Source organism: Homalodisca vitripennis, unplaced genomic scaffold (genome assembly GCF_021130785.1).
Source record: "Homalodisca vitripennis isolate AUS2020 unplaced genomic scaffold, UT_GWSS_2.1 ScUCBcl_3668;HRSCAF=9337, whole genome shotgun sequence".
Classification (NCBI taxonomy): Eukaryota; Metazoa; Arthropoda; class Insecta; order Hemiptera; family Cicadellidae; genus Homalodisca; species Homalodisca vitripennis.
The window spans coordinates 40,749-57,088 of record NW_025779800.1 but is presented as its reverse complement, the minus strand read 5'-3'; the positions used below and the strand labels follow the sequence as shown (position 1 = coordinate 57,088).

The following is a 16,340-nucleotide window of genomic DNA, read 5'->3' as shown; positions in this document are numbered from 1 at the left end:
TAACTTGTCACAATGAAACTTGCATGTGACCTTTCCAATTTCAAGTATTTATTACTACGACCTCAGACATCTCCAGCCCATGTGTTTCGTCCATTCATTACAATTTGAATTAGTATTATTTTATTAATATTACAAGTTTTTATTGAGGCTGACAGTGGTTTGAGGAGAGGGGATGGTTATTTTGTAGAAGTAAGGGAAGGAGAGCAAGCCAATTCAACTGTTTCAGTTATGCAGTGAGGTACTCTACGACAAACTGTCATAACTGTTGTTTATTTGTGCTTGGTGGCAGGCACAGTAACAACTCAAATCCTGACTTGTAACTGACAAATAGTTGTCTGTATAACATTATTAGCAGGACATTCCTGGCACTAAAACACACAACATTCATTCACCCTATAATAATACAAGAACCTTCAATGTATTGAATTTAATTTTTCTTTCTGAATAGAACGTATTGTAATTGTATTAGTCTCAACAAAGTTTTGCTGAGGTTCGGGATTGTGTGGTTAATTTCTTCTACATACTACAAGATTACCACATTAATGGCTGATTGCAGAACTATATGGTCAGAATCAGAAATGTATTGTCACGTAACGTAACATAATTGTAGTAGAAAGATCTACGATGAACAGGTGACTCATCAATATAATTTGAAATATACTTATCCTAAAAAAATCGCACAAAACAGTGATCCAGTATGTATATATATATATATATATATATATATATATATATATATATATAATTTCAATAAACATTGAATCCATTCCACCACAGAGCGCTTACTTTTTCCGGTTCAATTTATTATGTATTTGACCGTATCTGTCACATATGTGTTTAAATAAGCAAAACTAACATATGATTGGATACCTGTCAAACGACTTTTATTTACATTAAATTGTATAAATGGCAGTAGCCTTATTTAATTTCAATAAACATTGAATCACAAAAAGTACTTGCTCCGCCAGGAGTCGTACCCGGATCTGTCACTTGCCTGGTGAATGTGCTACCAACAGAGCCCTTACTTTTTCCGATTCAATTATTTTGTATTTGGCCGTATCTGTCACATATGTGTTTAAAATAAGTTTTAAATATATTAAACAATATATATTTATATATATATATATATATATAGTTTTATATATATTATATATATATATAATATATTAAACAATATATATATATATTGTTTTTGTATATATATATATTATATAATATATATATATATATATATATATAATATGTACCATTAGTATATATATATACAGGGTGTAACTGAAATACACCGACAAACTTCAGGAGGTTGTTCCTGAGGTCAAAACGAACCAAAAAGTTCCTATAAATGTATGTTCTAAAATGCATCGTTTTCCGTCTGTCCCGTCTGTTTGTGTTTATTACATTAATTTTTTTTTCTAAACAACCATTAAAGGTACAAAGTTAAACTTTTCAACATATGCTAATCTAGTAAAGATTGTCAATTTAAAAAAAATTGAAAATTTTTACTCCACAAAATTCAATATGGCGGCTAGTTAAAATCTTTGATGGTGAATTTCTCAAAAACTACTTTCTGTATAAAAAATTTACTAGAATATAAAAAAATATAAACTTATTTATAAAACGAACGGTACCTCATTTTTTGAAATCGCTCAAGAAATAAAAAAGTTATGGCATTTTTCTTAACCTAGTAACATATCACATTTATAAGTTTTTTTTCTTGTTTCAAAAGTTAATGTAAGTATTTAGGCAGTATAAAAATAAAACGATATTTTGGGTTAAAAACTTTAAACATGATATATAGTATTAAATTTTAAAAACGACATTGTAACAAGCAATCTACATGACTCAACTTTCATGGTTTAAACAGCTGAATATGTTTCATGTTGAGACACAGCTGATTAGAACAACAATGAATTCAGATAAGTAAGTCATTTCCTTGTTTATTTTTGACAAGATAAGATCTGTTACTTTCACTTGTAGAAACATTATTAGTCGACAGTGCTCTTATTCTATTGAAGATGGCAGGTTACCCATTTAGCCATCAAGTTGACATGATATTTATGTATGGAAAAGCTAACGGTAATAGTCGCCTAGCATCCCGCCTGTATTACGAATCATTTCCAAATCGACAACAACCTACTCATTCAACATTTGCTGCTGTTTTCAACCGACTTCATGAGACTGGCACTTTGTTACCTTCTACTGCAGACCGAGGTGTACAGAGACAGCGTTAGAATTCCTGATTTGGAAGAAAACATCTTACAGCGAGTAGATGAAGATCCAGGCGTAAGTACTAGGCAGTTAGGAGCAATACTCAACGTAGACCACATGACAGTATGGCGAGTTCTACATGAGCAGATGTTATACCCGTACCATTATCAGCGTGTACAAGCCCTTGGTCCAGCTGACTTTCCATTACGTTTACAGTTTTGCCAATGGTTTTATCGGCAAGCTAACAAACCCTGGTTTTACATCATTAGTTGTGTATACAGATGAAGCTTGTTTTAATCGAGATGGAATAACCAACTACCACAATATGCATCAATGGCTGATGAAAACCCACAAGCCATTCATGAAGGGAGACATCAACAGCAGTTTAAAATAAATGTTTGGGCAGGCATCATTGGAGACTGTTTATTAGGTCCTTTTGTATTACCTGACATACTAAATGGTGAAAACTACAGACATTTCTTACAACACGAATTGCCTGAAATTTTAGATGATGTTCCCTTGGGTGTGAGAGAGCACTGTTTGGTTCATGCATGATGGAGCTCCCGCGCATTTCAGACTAAATGTCAGGCAATTTCTGGACCAAACTTATGGGGAAAGATGGATAGGCAGAGGGGGACCTGTATCATGGCCGCCTCGGTCGCCAGATCTAAATCCAATCGATTTCTTCCTTTGGGGCCACTTGAAAACTCTAGTTTTATGAAAGACCAGTTAATACCAGGGATGACCTTTTATAGCGTATCACTGCAGCCTGTAACACTGTAAGGAATACACCAGGAATACTTGAAAGAACTCGGCAATCAATGACCAGACGTGTTAATGCATGCATCGCATCAAATGGAAGGCATATTGAACATTTGTTGTAAAGTGATCCCTAATATTTTGAAATAAATGTTGCTCTGTTAAGTTATTCCGTATTTCTTAATAATGACAGCTTAAAACTCTTTTGTTTAATGTGAGATATTTTTGTTTAATGTGAGATATTTTTGTTTAATGTGAGATATTTTTGTTGAATGTTCTAAACAATTGTAGGCTACTGTAGTTTTTTGAAACAAGAAAAAAACTTGTAAATGTGATATGTTACTAGGTTAAGAAAAATGCCATAACTTTTTTATTTCTTGAGCGATTTCAAAAAATGAGGTACCGTTCGTTTTATAAATAAATTTATATTTTTTTTATATTCTAGTAAATTGTTTATACAGGAAGTAGTTTTTGAGAAATTCACCATCAAAGATTTTAACTAGCCGCCATTTTGAATTTTGTTGAGTAAAAATGTTCAATTTTTTTAAAATTGACAATCTTTACTAGATTAGCATATGTTGAAAAGTTTAACTTTGTACCTTTAATGGTTGTTTAGAAAAAAATTTAATGTAATAAACACAAACAGACGGACAGACGGAAAACGATGCATTTTAGGACATACATTTATAGGAACTTTTTGGTTCGTTTTGACCTCAGGAACAACCTCCTGAAGTTTGTCGGTGTATTTCAGTTACACCCTGTATATATATATATATATATATATATATATATATATATATATATATATATATATATATGTATATATATATATGCTAATGTACTAATGGTACAGGTACAGGTATGGTACGTCACTCCTACAATTGGTTAATACTACTAAAGCTGGACACCACAGTTTAAGAGTATTCTCAGGATACACTCCACTAAATCATACTTTCTACAAGATAACATTTAATTCAGTGAATAAGATTATGAGAAAATTCAAAGGCAAAGGCAGGGAGCTTTCTTAAAAAGAGATATGGAAACTTGTAAAATGTCTTTTAGAAATCAAAGGCAAGCAGTATAAACCTGACTATCAGAGTACACCAACTGCTAAACCAGCCTCTGCTAAAAACATCAATAAATTGGTAGCAATCACATAACTTAGCAATCATAGAGCTGTGCTGATGATGTAAAAAGAGAAAAGATGGCAAAATCTCTTGAAAAGAAAACTGCTTAAGACCTTTCCAAGTGTATTTGATACAACACAATCATTTTATGTTATCTTAAAATATCTCATAAAATGATTTTTAATGTAGTGCCAAAAGTAGAACCGGATCATCTCTTATTGTAATAATTTTTATTTAACGTAAAATTGAGAAATCTTACCCTTCCGTCAATGCTGAAGCTTCCAACTCTAACAACATCAGGCATTATGACTCTGTAGGTGCCACCAGGTGGAAAGATCACATGATCAGAAGCACACGGTATCCTCTCCAAATCAGGAGTAGCAGCATTCCAGCCATCCCAGTTGTGTGGGTCTATCCAACTTAGTGATTTGGTTGGTTTGAACACCGCATCTTACAAAATTAAATGTTGAATGAGATGGGAAATATTTTATAGATAAGGCGGGAGTATGCCACACCGTGTCGTGTAACAGGCTTCGCTAAGGTTGCATGGAAAAATTCAAATCTATAAAGCTTATGTTCCAGAAGTCCTGCAGACAGACAGACAGACAAGCAATCATACAGAAAAGAAATGTTTACATACTCCCAGCAGACAAAAGAGAAATTGTGTTTCTACTGATTCATAAGCATCAATGATGCTCAGCCTAATTCAATGGTTGGACACGGACCATAACAGAACTCATTCTTGCCTATGTAAAAATAAATTTTCATGCAAAAATCAAAGTGTACAGATGAAATCTTTCTGAAGATATCTTGCCACATGATACATTCACATTTTTGTTCAATAAGTTAGGTTTTTGTTATAGCAGTGTTAAAATCAAAGTTATGGTAAGCTAATGATGTTACTACAACGTAAGAGTATTATTATAATAGTATAAATATTATCAATGACTTTTAACATTGACCTCATCCAGTCTATTATATTTTCTTTTTACTCTATGAGTAAAAGTGCTGATTGTTCAATTTCATATAATTGTAAACAGTTAGTTTACAAATTTATTTGTCCAACTATTTTCTTTTTTTCATCATTGTTACCAATAAATATTACCAATGTAAAATATTCATTAACGCTCAGCCAAATCCCATGTAGTGATATGCACCATCATTGAATTCAGTGTTCCTCATATACAAATGCAAAGTTTCAAGCCTATGGGTCAGTTCATCTTAGAGATATTGTCTGGGGAGGCAAAAATGAAATTTTTCTAGCCCCATGAGTAATAAACTTTGCTAAAGCTCAGCCAACAAGAAATAGAGGAAGAGAAAAAAAATTTAAGAACTGAAAACAAGAAAACTATTGTACCTTGTCCATTGCAAGCATCTGTATTTTTCTTCCCAGTAAATTGAAGAACTCCATTTGCGGGAAGCAACACTTCTGTGTAAGAATCCAAGATGAGAGCTTGCAGAGAAGTAGTGCCTACAGGGAGCTGAAGGACAGCAGACTCGAGGACAGCTCTGTCAGCAGCGCAAGGCACTCGTCCGATGTTCCAATTATGGGAGTTGTTATAGCTGAGGTTGCTCAGCCAGGTGCGGCCACACAAGCCACTCTCGGTAAGCAACAGTGCTGCAACAACATATCCATTGGGTGCACAAATTTGGAATTGTAATGTTATTATATTTATCTGTCAAAATTAAAACTGAAGAAAACACAATAAGTCTGTTTAAGATGATGCTTTTATTATTTTATTTGTCTTAAGAGATGAATTTTAAATAAATGTAACTAAAATTTGTATTTACCTGAGTTAAATTAAAATAAATACTATGAAAATTAATTCTTTATTTTTAACAGTAGTAAAGATTTTTTATGATAAATAAAACTGGTTTATCAATACAAAAATCTTAGTTTTTGATTATAATGACAAATTATATACCAGTATCTAAGACTGAAGAAACAAAATACTAAACTGAGAAACGGTAGGGTCCACAGCAGTTGTTTGGCTTCCATGACTGTTCAGACTGACTGTAATCAGACATCTGGATTGTTGGATATCACCCTGGGGAGTTACAGTACCAATCTCCACCAACATGTGGCAGTCAGGGAACTAACAGAGTAGAGATAGTGCCTTACTGTAACAGAATATCCATGACACCATTCCATCCCAAAACATGCTTATCTTGAATATGTTATGTAACCATTAGTTTGGTATGAGAAAGATCATTTAATAAGAACCCATTGCTAAAATGAATCATAAGACAACATATTGCACAAACTGGCAAAATTATGGTGGCCTCATTGTAATGGACATTTAGAAGTAATAGAATATCATATTACACATGATTTACTTTCCTTGTAAAAAAAATAAAAGTATATTCTTTAAAAAATTGATGAAGATTCAATTACTATTTTATTTGTTTATTGGAGTATAAATGGTGAAAATTCCAACAAATTCCCAAGAGCTCTTCTTAAAAAAATTTCTTCTTGACAAAAATACATGACTTTTTTGTCAAACCTTATGATTCATGAGTTCTAAAATCAAAATATTAACAGTTGATCTGGAGATATTCATAAATAATGTACATGCATGTTTAATGTTGCATCAATTAGCCAATGGCAATGGATGACACAAAACTATGATTGATACGAAAATGTGAAAACATGTTGCAAGCCAAAAACCAAAAACTAATTAATTCTAGGTATAATTTTATTTATACTTATTTTTACTTCCTATATCCCACATAATTTTCCAGAATATTTATTGATATTGAATCAGGTTGTTACCTATTATTATCAACCAAGGTAGATGTGACACTGCATAATCAGGAGTTGATTTTATAACAAAAATAAGTTTTTGTGTAAACATCACTTACTTTTAAGTTCTGACAAAACAAATGTCATTCTTCATTCATCTAAACAAAATAGAAGTTCAAATCAACCAGATATTTTTATTCACCATTTTGCGGTAACTCAAACCAACTACTAAATATTTTTGGGATTGATATCAATGAAAATCTTAGCTGGGACAAACATGTTGACCATGTCATAAAAAAGAATTACCTCAGGAATTTATACCCTCTATAGATTATTAAAAATTTGTTCAAGAGAAACATTACTCACACTATTATTTTGCATTCATACATTCTGCTATCTCTTTTGGAATTAGCATATATTGGGCAACCTCAAGGGAAACTTTAAACAGAATATTAATTTTTCAAAAATGAGCATTAATAATAATAATTATAATGAATTTAGATTATTCTACGTCTGTCAGGTGTCATTTTAAAGAACAAAGAATAATGACTTTTAGCACACTTTATATATATTAAACAATTTTGGTATCCCACAATTCATAACAGAATTTAACACTTCTGGGGAACTTCAAAAACTATCTTACCCAAAACAGGGAAGAATATTACAATAGCTTATCACAATTTATAGTTTTTAAGAAGAGACTTACCTACCACGGAAGCATATTTTTTAATAAACTGCCACAATATATAACAATAAAAAAAGGATTAAAAAATTACCTAATTTAACATCCATTGTACACCATTGATGAGTTTTTTAGTAGATGATAATCTAAAACATATGCATTTAGATCTTATAACACAACTTAAAATTATACAACAGTTTTAATTGAGAGCTTACCTATTAAGATAAACATGCTATGTTACCTATGATAAATATTTATATATGTCCGATAGTTTCTTAAATACTGACATTTAACAAAAGAACTTGACAACATTCTTGTAGATAATTTACTTCGATGAATAAAAACTTTTCCTTTCAATTCAGTATCCAAACAGCTTTCATAAATAATTAAAAAACCGACAATAGAACATTTTTTAATTTATATTTTTATATCTCCTGTTTTTCTACATAATTATGTCAATCAAGACATGTTTAGTACCTAGTAAAAAATGTTTTGTTTCATCATTCACAAAGAATTGACCTTCAAGATCATGTTTGAGCTCTGGGAAAACATGAAAGTTATAAGAATTGTTATACACATTCCATGCAGTAATTCTTATGGATCTCGGTCTTGATGATCAATGATATCAACAAGGCATAAGTTCATCGGCATACTACTATACTCTCATGATGCAATTTTACTCTTACCTCAATAAACAAAGCACACCAATTTGTCATTACTTCATCACCATAAATGCTACATATCTAATTATATGGTTTATATCACATTCAATCAATCAATCAATCAAAGAGAACTTTATTCATATACATCGAGTACAGAATATGTGTCAATATGTATGTAAAAATTTTATCTAGTTTAAAAACATAGATCAAGATAAAAATGTCATGTCCAGTTTAAAAATTCCTCGATGGAGTAAAACGTCCTGTCAGCAAGCCATGCACTGAGATTCCTCTTCAACGCTGACTCTCTTGTTATACTCTTGAGGTGTCTTGGTAGGAGATTGTAAAATTTTGCACCTGCTTAAGATGGCTTCTTGGTAGTCATGGTGAGTCGATGAGGTTGTAAGACGAAGTCTGTCACATTGCGGGTTCCATAATGAATGAATTTTCGCCCAGTCTATTGTAATCAGTGTTAAATACATGTAGAATGGTTTGTTGTATGTAAAGAGCCACCACTGTCTGAATTCCAAGGTCTTTGAAAGCACTTCTGCACGAGTCAAGATGATTTAGACCTGCCAATATTCTTACCGCTTTCTTTGAAGTTTTAGAAACTTTAGTCATATTTCCTATACTTGACCCTCCCATATTATCAAAACCATACCTCACAACAGACTCAAATAGGGCAAAATAAGCAACCTGGCCGTTGACAGATCTGCAACAGACCTTATTTTCTTTTTACAACATACAGGGCAGTACTCAGTTTCCTGCACACCATGTCCACATGAGGGGTCAGGGACAGATGTTGGTCAATGATCACTCCTAGGTATTTGGTCTCGTCCTCTACTTCCACCATTGGCAACCCCTCGGTTAAGTTTGCAGCTCTTGTAAACAGGATTTGTTTAGTTTTGCTGTCATTTAGTGCAAGATCGTTCTCTTGACAATATTGTTTTGCCATATTGAAAGCAATGAAGGCCTGACAATCTAAATCATTAGGGCCTTTTTCAGCAAGTATAAGAGCTGTGTCATCAGCGTACATTGTGGTGTGGGCTTGCTCCTTTAGGTAATCTGGGAGGTCATTTGTTACCAATACATACAATACTGGACCCAGTACTGAGCCTTGAGGGACCCCTCTTGTTATATTGAGGGGTTTTGACCTAGCATGGTAAAACTGTGTTATTAGCTGTATATTTCAGCTCTACTAGTTGAGTCCTGTTCTTCAAATAACTATTAAACCAGTTTATTGCATTGCCTTGGATTCTAAAGTCATCAGCTTAGTAAGAAAGTAAATTATGTCCCAGTGTGTCGAAAGCTTTACTTAGATCAAGAAAATAGCAGATACTATTTTCCAGTTTCAATTTGGTCAATTACATTCTCAAAGAAGTCAGTGATAGCTGTGGTTGTAGATTTAGAGGATAAAAATCCCGTGTGCTGATGTTTACTGAGCAAATTATTGTCCATGAGGTGGGTTTTTAATCTTGTTAAAACGATTTTTTTCAAATATCTTGGAGATGGTTGATACAAGAGATATTGGTCTAAAGTGGCCAGCTTCTGTGCTTTGTGGTTGTTTCTTAATAGGGATTATTTTTGGCAATCTTGAGGTCAGCTGGAAAAAATACCCTGAGCTAAAGGACTTGTTCATAATATCAGTCAGAGGCAGTGTAATTTCATCAAACACAGTGCTTAAGTAAGATAGATGAGACATCATCTATGCCTGCTGATGGGCTTTGATTTCATTGCCATGATGGTTTTCTTAACTTCTGCCTGTGTAGTGCTATGAATAACAAATCAGGTGCATTGGTGGTGCATTGAGGCTTCTTGAGATATCTGAAGTTTGACCTGCTTCTTTTAGTGTTATCTCAGCTATAGTTGTAAAATAAGTATTTAGGTGCTCAGCTATTTCGAATGGATTGTTTAAATTTGTTGCCATTGACTGTCAATTCAAGTGGAGTGTCCTGTTTCTTCTTATGGCGTTCATTATTAATTGTGTCCCAGACTGCTTTTGACCTGTTTTCTGAGTTGCTTATGCGGTTCTACTATTGCTTGCCTTTTTAGATATTTCAGTCTCATATCATAGGCTTTTTTCTTTTCTGCTGTTTGGGTTTTAGCAGCTACGCAACCTGTGGTTTCTTCTCTATTTAAGGCTTCTAAAAACTCGGTCTTCAGTCTTTGAGCTTCTGGATCATTAAAGTGACAAGCTCTTGCATTACGCTTTGCTTTGATTTTTTTATAAGGACATGTTAGGTTCATTGCAGAGTTAAGTATTTGGCTAAAATTTCTAAAAGCAGTGTCCACAGCTGGTGCATTAAGCACTAATCCCCAGTTTAAGTCCCTTTAAGTAGTCACTCAAGCTGTCAAGGTTATTTTTATTAAGATGTCTTCTAATTGAATAAGTTGTGGGAACAGGTGATTTCTTCAGATTCGTTGAACACAGTGAGCGGGGCTCAGTTTGGACAATTTATTTTTGTCTTTTATATTTTGCCCACCTCGGCCACTCTTGTCAGTCGGTGGGGGAGTCACTCCGTCAGAGTATTGATTTTCTGCCTGGTTGAGGTCAGCTGGTTGACCTTGACTAGTTTACCGACCAGCTGTTCACCGGCACCGGCACTGGCTCTGGCTACTGTTCGGAGAGCGGTCAGACACGTTCGGAGAGCTTACTGTGTTCTGGCTGTTCTCTGTTCTTCTCGTTTCTCCATGGCTGGCTTATTCACCGACTTTCGGCAGGTAATTGTCTTTTTCACTCTCTTAACTTATTTAGTTGGCGGTTTTTTCTCTCCCACCCAGACATATATTATCGTAGATTAGTTATAAGTAATTTATATATTTTTATTTTGTAACTTGTGTTCCTCGTGTACGTGTTCGTGTCGCAAAGTGTTTCGTTCCTGTCTTTCGTACGTTCTAAAATTTGTTAATTTATTTACTTGCAAGTTAAGTTTTTATTTTTGCTCTAGTGCTTTCTAACTGAATCCGTTTGAGCGAACGGAAAATTATTTATTCCGTGTACACACCTTGTTTTTTATTTAGTGTAAGCGAGACGGTACCAGACTTTGCAAAATTTTTGTTACCTCGTGTTTTGTGTTGCGTGCAAATTTGGGTGGCAACATCCATGATTTCAATTTTATTATTTAATTATTGCCTTTATAGTAGCGTGAAACTGATTAGAATTTAATTATTGTTATTTGGGAAATAATGTATTGTTTATTATTTGTAAATTATATAATTATTATTATGCCTACCTTACAATTAATATTTATAGCAAAATGTAAATTATTATAATATTATAATAGAATGATTAAAAATCCAGCGAATTATAGTTACAAGTAATTGTTATCACGCTTAATCATTTTAGTATGGCTGTTCTAGCCTATAAGTAAATGTTTATATATTTGAAAATTTGTTTTGTTTGTAATATTTAATATTGTCACCAAGTAAGTGTATCTTTTAAATACTTGGTGTCTTGAGGTATTTTTGGGAAATCGTCTTCTGATACTTAAAAGGTACTGTTAGTTACAGATTGTTATTTTTTTTTAATTGTTAAATTTTAAATATTTTATTATACTTTGTGGCAAACATAATTAAGTTTTTATTATTTCTCGGGTTGTAGTAGAGTTGTTCTGAATATCTACTGGTTATGTTGGGATTCTTTAGGGTCCCCGTGAGTGCCGTCAGCGGGACTGGTGCGGCGAGTCTGCCCGAACAACTGAATAATTGAATGCCCGCGCCCTGCCAGCGCTATTGGACCGGCATCCAACCGGAGTGTAGTGCTCCCATTCATTTCTTCTGGAAACAAGGTTGGATTAAAAATGTGTTTTTTACTTCTTATTACTGAACTTGCGAGGACTGGGGTGCAGGGAGCGCTGCCAGATGTTAGATCTGGAGGAGGGCCAGTACCTAGCCAGTATTTATTTTTAGTTAGTTACATGACCTGAAGGGGAGGATTTCATCTTTAATTCGGATTCGTGGAGGCAAACTAAGCCCCCCGCCTCCTTCGAAAATTGGCTTTAAATATATTTTTTTTAAATTTCGGCTACAAACTTGAAACAAAATTACTTTTCAAAAATAGTGGGCCTAGAAATTCTACAACCTTTTTCCTCCCCTCAGTTCATAAAAATTACCAGTTAAAATTTTGCTGCTACTGCCGTACCTGATATATGTTATTTATAGACCAAATTTCTATTATTGTGTTATTATTATATTATTTATTTATTATGTTTTTGTCATTATTGGAATTATATTTATTGTTGTTATTTAGTTTTTAAGTTACGCGGTGCACCGTGGTGCTGCATAATTGTATTTTGCATGGAAATGTTTGCCACCTACTAATTATATTTCTTGTACTCGAAATCTTGTCTCGTTTTTGTCTCTTCCCACTAGTGGCATGTGATTGTTTTTTTTTATGATTTGCTCCGAGTTTGGGAGGGGCACGCTTCCGAGGCCTCCTGTATTTTTCACTAACTCGGAACAACAGCTGTGCGTTGTGATCCGAAAGCCCTGTGGTCAAGACATCTACTGTGACTTCTGGTAAAGGGATGTTGGAGCAGACACAGTCAATTGATGTTGATGTAGTGCTGGTTACTCTAGTAGGTGGCAGTGATAATCTCCTAACACCATCTTGTGCAAGAGCGTCATTAAGTTTCAAACAGGGGACTGTCTTGAACTAGGTTGTCCACGTTTATGTCGCCAATTATAATGCTTTGTTGAAAGGGGATTGTGTTCAAGATCTCTGTTAAGTGATCGATTGCCTCATCCAAGTTCCAGATGGTGGTCTATAAAACACCCAACAAATAGATGCACTTTTGACCTTCTTTGATTTTGATAAGTTGGGTCTCACATATCATCTCTAGTGCTGGAATTGTATCAATCCTGTCCACTTCATTTCCCAGATTTAAGTGTTTATATATGGCTACACCTCCTTTTTGATGATGCATCCTAGAGAAACTTTCCTACAGTTCATAGTTAGGAATTTTGGCATTTTCAAGAGCATCATGTTTTTAGTCCGTGCTCTGTTAGCACAACAATACTAGGGAGGAATTCGTCTAACAAGTGGTTTAGTCTGTTCACTTTATTTGACATGGAGTTGATGTTCTGATGTAATATAGTCAGTTTTACTTGTGTCATTAAATTTCTCCCTGTGTTTCTGTGCACAGAGACTATTTTGTTTTTAGTTTTACTTTTATCTTTTGGCAGAGGTCTAAAAAACTTTGATTTGCACCATTACCACGTATAATGTTTAATGGGCTCTTGTAGCTCATTTTCTGTTGCGTAGGATAGAGAGTTGTGGTTCAGTTTTTTGGTAAAGGGAGTTTGGCTGACTCTCCCTATGTCTTGGTCGGGTATTTGTCCATTTTGTAATGAAATGTTGTAGTTCAGTTTTTTGCTAAAGGAGTTTGGCTGACTTCCCTATGTCTTGGTTGGGTATTTGTCCATCTTGAGGTAAAAATATCGTGGTTCAGTTTTTTGTTAAAGGGAGTTTGGCTGACTCTTCCTATGTCTTGGTCGGGTATTTGTCCATTTTGTAATAAAATGTTGTAGTTCAGTTTTTTTGCTAAAGGGAGTTTGGCTGACTCTCCCTATGTCTTGGTTTGGGTATTTGTCCATCTTGAGGTAAAATATCGTGGTTCAGTTTTTTGTTAAAGGGAGTTTGGCTGACTCTCCCTATGTCTTGGTTTGGGTATTTGTCCATCTTGAGGTAAAATATCGTGGTTCTGTTTTTTTGTTAAAGGGAGTTTGGCTGACTCTCCCTATATCATTTCCATAATAACTGTTGGAAAAAGAAGTCTTACTTAAGTTTTTTAAGTAGTCTTTTATGTTATTATTAAAGAAGTCGATGAAAGTTTCATCTTTGTCCAATTTGTAGGCTGTGCAAGGGGGCTGGAGCTGAGATGTACCGAAGGAGATGAATGCACTTTTTAGTGTTGGTTCAATAACATATTTCTCTGCTGTGGTGTTGCAATGCTGGTCCAATTCCTGTGGTGTTTGCTTATTACGTTTGTGGTATGCAGAGTTTTAAAAAGATTCTTGATTTCTTGCCGTTTTTGTCCTTCCCTATGGGGTTTAAGATTTTGTTCTGCATTTATGGTTTTTGGATGGTAGGTTTTTATTTTGCGGATTGCGGAGTTCCATTACTTCTTCAGCCCGAGTTTTCCTCAATTCCGTATATGTCCGCGGTTATTGCTTTGTGGTTATCTTCTAAGAAGTTTCCCCCCTGTTTCTTGTCCCTGAGCACTGGGTAGGATCCATCAAAGAGTAGCGGTTGTATCATGGGCTCAACTATAATAATCTTCTCGGAGACAGAGGTCTGAGAGTTAATTCGGTCTTCACTTTCTTTCAATAACACACTGTTGATGTTCCCTCATTGTCAGCTAAAAGTGGAGATAAGGTTTTAGGTTGGTTATCAGGTTGTTGTAGAGTTTTATCAAACTTCTCACCAGGTATTTCTTTGAAAAGTCCTTGGCTTGTACATGAAACATCTTCATCTGGAGGAAAGCAACATGAATGGTAGGTGGAAGGTACACTATTAAGTACGTTAATGTGGTTTTCATTATTGCTAGCTTCATTCTTGTTTGGCTTGGTGTGTAAGGATAGGGTGAGCTCAAGAAATTGAATTCTTGCCTCCAGTTCAGTATTACAAGTTTACAGGTTATCTTTTACAAGCTGAAAATTGGTTGATATTAAACTCTTTTTCTTCCCTTAACGATTTTACTGTATCTCTCAGGGTGTCTATTTCTTTCTTTTAATTTTTCAGTAATGTCTGTATGCATTTTTATCATTATTTCATTGGTTTTTGTTGCCTTATGGTAATCCTCTTCAGTTTTCTTAAAAGAGGAATGGTCAAGCTTACTTTTGTTATGGCATCTTGAAGGTCTTTTATCTTCCTTTCAAGCATGTTTTGGTCTATTTCTGATTGTTCCTCAAACATCTTTTAGCATTTGTTCTTTATCATTAATTTTCCTAAGAAGATAGGCTTTTTCTATACTATGGTCATTATTATTATTAAAATAAAAAACTAATTTCCTTATAAATCTCACAACTGGTGATAATGTGAAATAAGAGACTCCATTGTGATTGGTTTTGTACAGAACAAATCAGCTGAAAACCAATGATTCAATGATTTCAGTAGCACACCCTTAATAAAGTACCTCATTGTAGGGCAAGTACTTATTTTAGAAGAATGACTAAGGTTTACTGTTTAGATGACTCTTGCATGTTTTATTCATACGATTTTTAGAGGATCTAACTGTGTTAGTAATAATCAAATCCATCAGTTTCTGATATGATTTTAAAATTTTCATCAGTACTATTGACTTATACTGGTGGAGGGGGGTTTACAATCGTCTAAGTGAATGCAAATTTCCATTGTGTAAACGCAATCTAAGTTTTTGTGAAACTGACTGTAGAATTTACCTAATGGAAATTAATTAATTTTTAGCTGGTGGCTTTGGTGGAAGTTGAATTAACAGGGATTTGAAAGCATTAAAATACCATTTATTAAACAAGAATAAATTTTTTTTCTCAAAGAAATATTTTTTAAATATTATACACAATATATTCTTTACAAATCTGGTAAATTAAATAACAAACATAAAACTAATATTGTCTTAACACGTAAATTTACAAAGTTAATATTTACAATAAAAATGCACATTAATGTTTTTATTAATAATAGAGCCTCAGGGGGCAAATTCCTGTTTTGAGGTTCCTTAAAAAAATTAAATTAACTTTTAAGCACTAAAGAACAACATATAATTTAACTTAAACCTAACACCCGATTTTACTTAAAAATTAGAAACTAATACTGCTGTAGATACTCTAGCTAATCGAAACCTTCATTAACAATCAAATAAAAGTAGAGAGATATAAACCTAATTTCTGAATTGCAATTTAATCAAACCTGTATTTTAATAATTGAATAAATGTATTCAAAATTGGTTAGCCATAGCTTAACCCTCTTTGTAAATTGATATACACTTTTACAATTTTTAATGTTATTGGCAAGTTTATTATACAATAGACAATAGACAATAGACAATAGACAATATTCTTTATTTGCAATTTCTTTAAGAAATACAATGGCGTCAACATGTGATAATCTTGCTTTACAATTTTATGTATCTATTTGTTTATTAATTTTGTGCAATGTTTTGTCATCTTATAAAAGGTCAAAA

The 16,340-nt window shown here is 33.6% G+C and overlaps 1 protein-coding gene across 1 annotated transcript; it reads right to left on the bottom strand.

Annotated features, from left to right (window-relative positions):
• Positions 1-4,302: 4,302 nt before the first annotated feature.
• Positions 4,303-6,400, bottom strand: LOC124372636 (protein amnionless-like). Its single transcript, XM_046831039.1, has 3 exons — positions 6,054-6,400; positions 5,452-5,712; positions 4,303-4,544 (listed from the first exon to the last, which is right to left on the bottom strand). Exons 1-3 carry the CDS (start codon positions 6,091-6,093, stop codon positions 4,303-4,305), a joined length of 543 nt encoding a protein of 180 aa, XP_046686995.1. The 5' UTR covers positions 6,094-6,400.
• Positions 6,401-16,340: the final 9,940 nt, after the last annotated feature.

Excerpts from the sequence above, each read along its gene's own strand:
- LOC124372636 (XM_046831039.1), bottom strand. The coding sequence starts at position 6,093 with ATGGAAGCCAAACAACTGCTGTGGACCCTACCGTTTCTCA. Across the intron at positions 5,713-6,053 it reads GTGGACCCTACCGTTTCTCA|CACTGTTGCTTACCGAGAGT; the intron begins GTTTAGTATTTT and ends ATGTTGTTGCAG. Across the intron at positions 4,545-5,451 it reads AGATGCTTGCAATGGACAAG|ATGCGGTGTTCAAACCAACC; the intron begins GTACAATAGTTT and ends TAATTTTGTAAG.